The sequence below is a fragment of the Juglans microcarpa x Juglans regia genome, chromosome 2S (genome assembly GCF_004785595.1).
Source record: "Juglans microcarpa x Juglans regia isolate MS1-56 chromosome 2S, Jm3101_v1.0, whole genome shotgun sequence".
NCBI classification, from domain to species: Eukaryota; Viridiplantae; Streptophyta; class Magnoliopsida; order Fagales; family Juglandaceae; genus Juglans; species Juglans microcarpa x Juglans regia.
In genome coordinates this window covers 19,648,410-19,660,095 of record NC_054597.1, presented here as the reverse complement: position 1 = coordinate 19,660,095, position 11,686 = coordinate 19,648,410, and the positions used below count along the sequence as shown (strand labels likewise).

Sequence of the window (11,686 nt, the reverse complement as noted above, 5' to 3'; positions counted from 1 at the left end):
TTTAATGAGCATTGGTATTGATTATATCAAAAATTTAATTAAATATAAAATTTAATAAATTTTATCAAAATAGAATTATATTAAATTAGTCAAATAGATAAATATAAAATTTTGAGTTACAGTAAATTTATAGATTTTTTTAAATTTAAAAATCTACTATTTATTCATTAAATCTATTTTTTATTTATTTTTAATTTTTAAAAATCTTTTTTATTTATATTTAATCTCCAACCGTCTTGTAATAATAATGTAATAATCAAATTAAATTATTACTCAACATATAATTAATGTAATTGTAAAATATAAAAAAATAAAAATATTTTTATTAAAAAATTAATATTACATTATTATTTTGATAAATTTAATTGTTAATTCAATGTGAAGTTAAGATTAAAAAATTTTTAAATTTATAAAAATTATATAATTTTTATTAAATTTTAAAAATAATTATAATGAATTCAATGCTAATAATCTTAACCACGTCTTTTCTGACTTCTTTTTAATAAATGCAGGCTATCAGCAGACCTGTACAACGCGTCTTCCTTTAAATGCCATCCTTTTAATTAGCCATATGACTTCCTGAAAATGACTCCTTGGCCTCGGCCATCGCATCTTTCGCGCCTCTTCTTCAGCTTTTTATTCTTTTTCTTTTTCTTTTTCGGGCAAGACAAGGTCTTGAGTTATGGATGGAACTTGAATTCCTTATTCGTATAAACAGTAAAACATAAATGTTATGAATTCCTTATTCGTATAAACATTAAAACATGTTTAAAAGTTTTTCCTCGTTAAATTTCAATTTTCACCTCAATCAACTGAGAAATGGACTTTGTGATTTTTCAGATTTTCGAAATCAATCTTTGAGTTTACGGTGTGGTTTAAATAGTGAGTAATGATAAAATAAAAGTTAAAAGTTAAATAAAATATTATTAAAATATTTTTTTTAATATTATTATTATTTTAAAATTTAAAAAAATTGAATCAAATATTATATTTTTTATAAAAATTTAAAAATATTATAATGATAAGATAAAATAAGATGAGATGAATATTAATTCTAAAAATTGATCCCAATCATAACCCTCACCACCAATTACATCAACTGAATCGAAATCGAATCATGCAAAAAAGTGACTTTAGTTCCACAATTTGCAAAAGAAAGTGTCGAAACGAACAGGAAAGCGCATTTGAGTTTTGACTCTTGCAGTTGCGTGAGGGAACCAAAATTGCACCAGAAATTAATTTCATGAGCGGACATATGCACTGTAGTATATCACTTTCCTACATACGACTCAGTTGACGCAATGTCTCTCTCCCTCCCCCACTACCCCCTCTTAAATTCCCTCACCTACCCTCCTCAGCCTCTCCTCTGATCACCATCCCTATGATCCTCAAATATATACACTCTCTCCCCTTCGTTCTGAAATTGCTAGACACATAGACACTAGCTTTATTTGTAGTAAATCCAAAGTCTTATGTTTCTCTGCTGTCAAGTTAAACAGTGTACAGCTCGGAAATGGCTCCTTCAGTTGCCATAAAACTTCTAAGAACCTTGCTGATGCTCCTTGTCCTGTGTATGTGCACCACGCTTGCTGCCAGCTCTCAGACAGATCTCTCACAGTGGGAGTTCTTAAAGGTGCCCTCGTCCGAATTCGTCGACTCTGTGAAGAACACCATCGACGCTGTACAAGAGGTGACCTCCATTTTCTCTCCCTTTGTCAATGCTTTTGGCGATTTCCGCCTTTCCAATGCTGTTGCCGACTGTCTTGATTTGCTCGACTTATCCGTCGACCATTTGAGTTGGTCTGTCTCTGCTATCGAGAATCCGGAAGGTACCACTACTTAATCATTTTCAGTCATTTTTGTTTATTTTCTTGTATTTATTTAATTATATATATGCATTTACGATATTATGAATGAATGAAGGTTAATTAGTATGCACTTGGTTTGGTCGGGGTAGAGCTTATCCTTTGGGAATGGTTGTATTTGGGTTGGGTCATAGATGTGGGTAGAATGCTTAAAGGGTTCGGGTCCCTTTTATTCTCATTTTCCATTAGTAAAACAAACTAAAATTGCTTATCATGAGAGAGAGGCGATATTTAATTTAATTTATTTTTCTCATTTACAGGTAAGAATAATAGCACTGGAGATATGAATTCAGATTTGAAGACTTGGTTGAGCGCTGCATTGGTTAACCAGGACACATGCAATGAAGGATTGGAAGGCACCAATAGCATTGTGAAAGAATTGGTGGGCGGTGGCCTTAACCAAGTGACCTCTTTAGTGCAGCAACTTCTTAACATGGTGCACCCGCCAATTTCCAAAAGCCCCGGGCGTAAGCTCAAAGCAAGCAAAGGCCAATTTCCTTCATGGGTAAAATCCGAGGAGCGGAAACTCCTTGAAGCTTCAAATGGGATAAAGGTTGATGCTATAGTAGCTGCAGATGGGAGTGGGAATTACACAAACGTGATGGATGCGGTCTTAGAAGCTCCTGATTATAGCCTAAGCCGCTATGTTATCTACATCAAGAGGGCGTGTATAAAGAGAATGTGGAGATCAAGAAGAAGAAATGGAACCTGATGATGATTGGAGATGGTATGAATGCCACTGTCATTTCCGGTAATCGGAATTATGTTGATCTTTGGTCCACATATCGGACCGCAACATTCGGTAAGCATCTTCCAAGTATTTAATCGTTTAATTTTTATTCTATTGCTGTCCCTAAGACGTGTTCTTATACTTTAATATTACGTTAAATCGTCACTTATATATTTTTTTTGAAGTATTCTAATACCCGGACATAACTGCAGCTGTCAGTGGCAGAGGGTTCATAGCGAGAGACATCACATTCGAGAACACAGCAGGGCCAGAGAAGCACCAGGCAGTCGCGCTGAGATCCGACTCAGACCTATCTGTGTTCTTCCGGTGCGGCATGAGGGGATACCAGGACACCCTCTACACGCACACAATGCGCCAGTTTTACAGAGAATGCCGCATCAGTGGCACCGTCGATTTCATGTTCGGCGACGGCACCGTGGTCTTTCAAAACTGCCAAATTCTGGCCAAAAAAGGTCTGCCAAATCAAAAGAACACCATAACAGCTCAGGGTCGCAAAGACCCATCACAACCAACAGGCTTCTCCATCCAATTCTGCAACATTTCTGCAGATTCAGATCTCGTAGCCTCAGTTAACTCCACGGCCACGTACCTGGGTAGACCCTGGAAACGGTACTCACGCACCATTATCATGCAATCGTACATGAGCAATGCCGTGAGGCCTGAAGGGTGGCTTGAGTGGAATGCTAGTATGCATTTGGATACATTGTACTATGGTGAATTCATGAACTACGGTCCGGGAGCAACACAAGGTAGCCGCGTGAAGTGGCCAGGCTTTCACGTGTTTAACCAATCCAGTCAGGCTAATAATTTTACGGTGAATCAATTCATTGATGGGAATTTGTGGTTGCCTTCTACTGGTGTCAGATACACGGCGGGGTTGGGTGTTTAATTAATTAGCAGTCAACAAAACTTTTGTAGTTATTTATCTTCTTCTTCTTGTAATCATTTAATTTATAGCGGTCATAATGGAAAATTTTGGGTCGATATTTTCCATAATTGATTCATTAGGTAGCTATGCATGCTAGTGTAAAAGACCACTACATATATATGACTATGGTTGGAAAGAACGCAAAACAAAAATTAAGACAACTAATATGACACGAAAATTCAATGTTTCTCGTCAATAAAAGTCTTACCAAGCACGTGAATGAAACAGAACATCCAACTACTTCTGCATATTCTCCAGCCACGCCTAGAACTTTCTGACTGCAACTTGAAGGTTGAAGAACCAATATCAAATAGTAATGCCATATGCTATTCTAGAATGTAGAAGTATCGTACAGTTATTTTAAAAAAATAAAATTTATTATTAAAAAAATAATTTTTCATACGAATTTTATATTTATTAACTTTTTTTAAAGTGGTTGTGTGGAACTTACGTACTCAAGACAGTAACTATCATTTCTCTATAAATAAAGACCAAATTGCCGCCCTCTTCCATTAATACAAGTTTTACCCCTTTATTCCTTTACTGTCTAGCATCCTAACTAATTCTGCATCAGTAATAAAATATCTAATCTCAAAGACAAACATAGCAACCATCCTTCTAATTATGCGCACCGCATCACTTCAGCAGACCGTATCGCTTCAGCACCCTGTTTAACTACACATCGCTTCGAACATTGAACGCACCGTTCATGCCAAGCCAACACATCATCTTGGACTTCGTAATAATCTGACACCTTTCATCTTATCGAGCCTTCCCCACTGTAGGGCATAAAGAAAGTGGCTTAGAAATTGTCATAACACTAACTCCTTTAGAAAATCTTACCCACAAAGTGGTGGTAAAACTGATGAAACATATAAATTATAAGATCATGTCTGTCTATTATCATAACATGTTTAAACTTATAAATAGAAAAAAATATATCTCCTCCATGTATCTCAAAAATAATATGGTGTTTGTGTATTAAGGAAAGTTTTACTATCTTCTCTCTTAACACAAAAAATAGCACTCATGGAGTCTAATGAGCCAAATTTATTTATATATATGTATTCTAATTGGAACATAATCAATTAAATCATCGGCTTTGTCACACAAGAATATATATATATATATATATATATATATATATATATATATATATATATATACACATTGTTATATATGGAGGCTTAATACAAAATTTTATTTATTAACATTTGGCATGACAAGTTTGCATAAGCCCAAAAATAAAAAAATAAAAAAAGGCCAAAATTGCCGGCGTGTCCTTCTGCAGATTTTGTCTTACTACAAGACAATTGAAAACATCGTGCCGGCGTGCCTTTGTCTTGACTATAAAACAAGTAAAAGTATCTTCCAGCCTTTCAGAATGTTGCAGCTTTGCAATTTTTTTTTTTTTTATAAAAAAAATAATATATATATATATATATAAATGTGGTAGGCTAGCTTTGTAGAAGTTATAAAGGTTAATAATAGCCTTCGAAGGCTTTCTAAAATATAATACAATTCTGCTACGGGCAGGGGACTTGGCACAGGGATTGTGCACGCCTGCCATGTCAACGAAAACTAAAGAAATAAAAAAAAAATGGAAGATGAAAGAAAACACGAAAGTCTTTTCTCTCCCCTCCTATCAATGGAAGCTCTAAACTTCATCAAGTTCTGGAGAACCACCACTACCACCAATCCCTTCACCACTATTGCATTTCCTAATCATCCTGTGAAAAAAGTTGATGAACTTGAGGAGGAAGAAGAAGACTTTTTCTTCGACTTGGAAATTACTGTTTATGATTCTGGAGGCAAGAAAGAAAAAATCGACACCGACCCAGAAACAAACAATCACAAAGAAAACAAATCATGCTCGAGTTTGCAGAATGCCCCGCAACCCAGCCAAAAAAGTCGGCTTCAACTTCTTGGAGCCAACCCTCTCTCTGTCTCCTAATGATCCTATTTCTAGAAGAAAAATCCCTTCACAGTGAAGTTCAGGGTAGATGAAACTCCAAGCAGCTTACCATTCAAGAGAGCATACAGTTTGAGAAAAACTGAAAGCAAGCTATAAGACCACCAGATCTCACAAGGCTCAAGAACAAAGCGATTCTCGAAGGAGGTGATACAAAAATACTTGAACCTAATCAAACCTATGTACGTGTCGTAAAAGTTGAAAGCAAGTTCCCTAAAGTGTTATCTGTGCCTTCCCCGTCGTCTTCTCCGACGACATTGGCTTTGCCTGAGAAGAAGCACTTGAGGAAGAGCAAATCAGCATTTGCGGCGATCGGAGTGGTAGAGCCAGTAAATAGGAGAGACGATGGAGGAGAATGGAGGAGGAAGATGAAGGTGGGAAACCGAAAATGGAAGAGTGAGTGAAACACAACGTATGAAATGCAAAGCATCCATCTAATGAAATGCACCACATCATTTTCCACGTAGATCCGCTAGCTTTTCGTGCGCAATCCTTGTGCGAAATATCCTGCATCCATCATTTTTCAATATAATATATGCACCAAAGAAGAAAGGTCAAAAGATACTTTTCACATGAATGGCTTCCAAAAACCGATTTCAGAAAATAATATATACATAAAAAAATTTCCTTGCAAAAAATAAAAGATAACTTCTGACATACTCAAAAGTAAAAATAAAGGAATAAAAATAATCAAACGAAAGAGAAAGCAGCACGCCTGATCTAATGCCTCGACCCCAGAGCTCCAGAGAGTTAACTCCTGACACCTGATAATCAACTCCAACAATACTAATATATTTCAAAGTCCAAGAATATATATACTTCCAAAATTCTAAAAAAAACGTAAATACTTTAAATTAATAAACAACACATATTCACATACCAGATCCTCAGTACAACAGCCCAAATAAAAATATCAACTTCTCTTCATGTTTCAATTAACAAACTTGAATAAAATATAATTGACATAAGTCTCTATAATCCGTCTAAACATATTGAAATCAACCTACTAAATAAATAAAATCCACCAGCAGCACTAGTACCACGAGATACTCAAGAACTATCCACAGCTAATCTTGTCCTCAAACTCTAATATTAGTCTTCAGCTAAACCATCAATGTCATCTGAAAATATTATGAAGATTAAGGGATGAGTTATCAACAACTTAGCAAGCAGAGAGCATATACTAGCATGTAACATGAGCATTTATAGTGTTCGATATGTAGAACAAAACATTTTCTTTCAGAATGCAGAACAACATATTTACTTTCGGAATGCATAAACAAAACATGGTACAAAACATTAGAGCGAAATTTTGAGAAAAACAAACTTGTTCTAAAAAAGAAAATCCATTGGCACATCCAAACTGAAACATTATACTCATATCATGTGAAGCCCCCATCCCCGCTTAGGATGGAACGGAGACTTAGAGCGTCGGGACATGCAACACAAGGTTACATACCCCCGTTAATGACAGTTAATATACAATGCATCCTAATATGCAACTAACAATATGCAATAATCGTAGCAAAAATAAAAGGTTAAGGTGAAAAATATGCCAGAATAACTAAAAATTCCAACTTCATTAGATAATCATTATGCTCGAAATACCAAAGTAGCATAGACTTATATACAAAGTCATAACATTCTCTTAATGCGATCTAAAGCATAAAGGACTTGGACTATGAACATCAAAATTAAGTCCAGCTTCCTCTCCAGATCCAACTCCTCCTCAATCATGGGATTCCACTGCTCCATCAATCTCGTCTTGTTTGATTCTTGACACAATTTCTATTATTCTGAGTGGAATGATAGTGGTCCTATAAAAGGGTGAGATTCACTCGAAATCTCAGTAAGTTAAACAACTAACTGACACAAAGACAAATCAATCATGAAAAATGATAAATATGCAATGCATGAGGTGCTAAAAATCAGTATACATGTCTCCCATCAAGATTCCTCAATATTTTTTAAAAATATGGAGACACGGGTTTTTACTCAGTAAGTAATTTCGTCATCATTTTTGAAAAGACATAACTTCTTCATCATAAACTTTCATTATCATAGATTTATATCATTATCTTAATTAATAACATAACGTGTGGTAATGTCACAGTTCCTCATATGTATTGTGAGTACGTGCCGGTGACCGTAGTGTAACTTTCGTTGAAATTACGTTGTCTATAGACTCATTGTCAATGCATTGGTAAATATAACATAACATCATAAAACTCATAATATGTACACCCACCAGCGTTAGGTGTCTTAACATGTTGACTTCGTTTCGGCGTTCTTTAAAAAGAACACATTCAAAGCCTGTTGACTGTTTTTCGTCAACCCAGGGGTTACCACTCCATTATTAAACACTCCAGAGTAGACAGTGGAGTTCCACCAGGATAATTCTCCATCCTGGCCGTTGGGGTTGTGAAAAAATGATTTTCATGCTATGCTTTAAAAAAAGTTTTTTTTATGACATGTGCATATGTAGTAAATTTCATGCAAAAAATATGACATTTATAAATGTAATATGTAAAAATGGTGAAAATTCCATATGTTATGTAAGTATGCACTCGATGTGTCATATAACATGATAATTTATGCTCAATATGATAATTGAAAAATAAATGAAACATATCTCAATAATTCATAATAAATTTATCAAGATGTAAGTTAGAGGCTAACTTACAAACTTCCGGAGAAATTCTAAATTAGCGTCGTAGCTGCGTAAATAGTGTGTATACTAAGTTAGGATTAATATTCTTATGGGTAGGTTCAAAATCAAAGGCTTCAAAAAAATTAAGTTTTTACAAAAATACCCCTAGACTTTCAAAAATTACCATTTAGGCCCTAAATTTTTACTTATTACAAACGAACTCCAAATTTAGCAAAATTTCATGGAATTCATAGTTTTGAAATTCTAAAACCATCCATTACTTTAGATTTTCAAAATTCAAAATGGAACTTGTCCAATTAGTCCCAACCCGTGGCATGCATCCTAGTTGATGCCTATGTGTATTTCAACTATTGATCTCTATGAATGCATGCATATGAGATTTTCTTTAATCATTAATGATCACTAACATCTTTAGAGACATTATGAAGTCTAATCCTTGAGTAATCAAGTTCATCCCAACACTTAATCAAAGCTAAGAAATTCTTAATCACCAATATGCTTAAAACCGATTCATGCTTAATAATAAAAACAAGATAGATTTAAAACCTATCATGACATGCTTCTAATCACAAATTTAACCTTCCATAATCATGTTAGGATAATTTTAGATCATATAAAATCATGCTTAGGACATGCCATAGCTAAACTTCCAATTAAAAAAGTTCAATCATTCAAATCTTCCTTTAATTGACCCGGTTTTGCATTAAGCATCATAACCTTCTCAAAACTCAATCAAATTTCATACCAACACTTGGAAACAAAACTTGAAATGCTAGCTAAGATCAAAATGAAGAAAACTTACAAATTTCGTAGCCTTCGAAGCACTCTAGACTACCTTACACAAGAACACTAAAAAATTCACCAAAATTCACTCAGTTTGCACTCTTTTGATCTCTAAAAGGGGGAAATGCTCTCAAGACTCAAGATGATACTTGGAGCTGTGGTGTGGGTGAAATAATAAGGGGATGGAAGTATAAATAGGTGGCCAAGGGATGAGGGGCGTTGGCCTGGGTGCTTGGTGATTGGGTGAAGTGGGAGGTGCTCAAATCTGGAAAATTTTCAGATTTGCTTTATGAGCTTAGGTCAATTGTGCAGAATGAAATAGTACCCTATGCCCTCGTCATTTCCTCTCCACAGTAGCTGTAAGAGTCTTGTAGATGGCTCCTGTTCGTGGGGCATCATTTCGATGGCAGAAGATCCCTCAAACCACCCTTGAAAATAGGTGGATGAAGGTGGTTTTGTGGTGGCAAAAAATCAGTTTGGTTTTGGATCTTTTTGGGCAGCACAAATGAGTCAAAATCCTTCATGATGGTCATGGGACTTCTTGGTGATTGGGTGGAGAAGGAGGTGGTGTGGGGTGGTGGTGCAAACCATGGCAGGAGGCTGGTTTAAATTCAATCCAAATGGTTCCTACACAAACTAGACCAAGGTGCAGCCAGTTTAGTTCTTTGAGTTGGTTGATGCAACCAATTTCGTTCAAGGCTCAAACTGAGTTTTGGAGGGTTTCATAAGGTGTTTAAGGACCATATTACTCTTGAGGATAAAGCACAAAAATGTTGGGCCGAAGGGCAAAACAGTCAAAACATTACAAAGGGCAAAGCATAAAACCGATTGAAGCATGGTTTGGGCTTGTTATGTAATTTTTCTTTATGACATGTGGAATGTTTTAGCTAGGGTATTAACATGGTCTAATCATGGTTTAAGAGAGTATTAATACAAAAAAAATTGAATTAAAAAGTTTAAGAAAATATTAAGCATGATTAAGTTTCAAAGCATGGCTTAAAGTGCACTAACATCAAGTATGATGGTTAATGGCCTTAACCAATATTCAAAACTTAATTTGGGTACTTTGAGTGTGATTTGGGCTTAAGGAAACCAATGATATGGTGTATTGGGCCTTTGGTCTTTGAATGATAAAATGAGTCTAAACATGGCTTTGGACCATATGAGTTTGAAAAGGGCCAATGTCCAATCTATACCAAAAGCCTTATGCCTTCTTATACTTGGATCAAGACTAGTCTTGATTTTCTAAAGGCTTGGTTCAAGATTTTTTTTCTTGAGCTAGACCCATGAATGTACTTGGGTCCTAAAAAGCCTCACCAAAATTATTAATGGGCTTGGTTGGAATCCAATTGAAACCCCAAAAACTTGATTGAAACCAAAACCCTAAACGGTTTCTCCAAACCCTAAAGTTGGCCTTCAAACCATTTTTAATCTGATTTTTAGCATTATGTTTAATCCCTTGATTAAATCACCTCCACATGCTATTAATTAATCAAACCCTTGTTATGACATCATTATCCAACCTTTTAAACTTTGAAAATTTGATTGGGAAAAAAAAATTGGTTTTAGGCTTGATAGCATCTCAAACCCTAACCAAACCACCTTTAAACCCCAAATTGAAGCCCACTTGGTTGGGGCCCACCAAGACCCACGAATTTGGCCATCTTGGCAAAGCTTCTTGAAGAAGTTTCCTCCCCCACATGGCAGACCATCCACTGCCATTTGCTGCAACCCATTAGTGCCTTGATGTGAAGAGAAGTCCACTCCATCAACCTTCATCTCTCACAGCTGCTGCATGCAGTCCTTTGCCCTCATTACTCTCCATTTTATGTCACATAGCCAACTCCAATCAAGGGTCTTTCAAGCCCATAACTTCTCCCTCCAGGAGTCTAAAGTCGTGCAGGACACACTTCTCTCCATTTTATCACTTCTTCCCCTCGTTCGTAGAGAGAAACCTAAAAGAGCTCTCTCGGACAGATTTCTGGGTCTTTTTGCGTGGCTATTTCCGACCCTTTGTAAGTATTTTCTCACGATTACTCTTTCCAAAAAGTTGTTCATATTTGAGTCTAGTTTCCGTAAATATCTTGTTAGTCTCATTCCATTCTCATTTGGTTGATGAAAAGTATTTTTAACCATAGAAAGGTCATTCTAAGCGTGAAACTGGAGGGTATGATATGTTTTGGAATTTTTGACCAAGCTAGTGGACATATCTTGGTCCGAAAATTTTATGGAGTGTTTTTAGCATGTGTTTATGAATGTTAATTGAGGTTTTGTTGCATGGATAAAGTTTTTGATGATAGATTTCCTTAGATTTAGAAACATGTAAACTGGAAGTGTAAAAACAGTTTTTGTTTTGTGAAAGTTGGAATATTTCGTGGTTTGATCTTATTCCAAAGGCTTTAATATTTTTATATGATAATTCTAAGACTCTTATATTCATGTTAGAATGTTATTTTGAAGATATTTAGTATTATTTTTAAAGATATGATTTTTCTATGCAAGAGGATTTTGGTTAGGCCTAAGATTTGATGTTTTCTGGGTTAGATCCATGTTTCATTGAGTTTTAGCCATGAGTTTGATGGTTGGATCTTCTTTAGGATACATTTTTAAACCATGAGATGTTTTACTTTGAAGATCACATGTGTTTAAGCCATGGATCAAGAGATTGATCAAAGTTAGTGGAGAGAAAAGTTTCTATTTTGGAATAAGTTTAAAA

General features: G+C 35.4%; 1 protein-coding gene across 1 annotated transcript; it reads left to right on the top strand.

The window, feature by feature from the left end:
- Positions 1–1,281: 1,281 nt before the first annotated feature.
- On the top strand, positions 1,282–3,776 carry LOC121253711 (pectinesterase/pectinesterase inhibitor PPE8B-like). Its single transcript, XM_041153721.1, is given in 4 exon segments — positions 1,282–1,829; positions 2,126–2,524; positions 2,527–2,667; positions 2,808–3,776. Coding segments are annotated over 4 exon segments (1,554 nt in total). The 5' UTR covers positions 1,282–1,513; the 3' UTR covers positions 3,506–3,776.
- Positions 3,777–11,686: the final 7,910 nt, after the last annotated feature.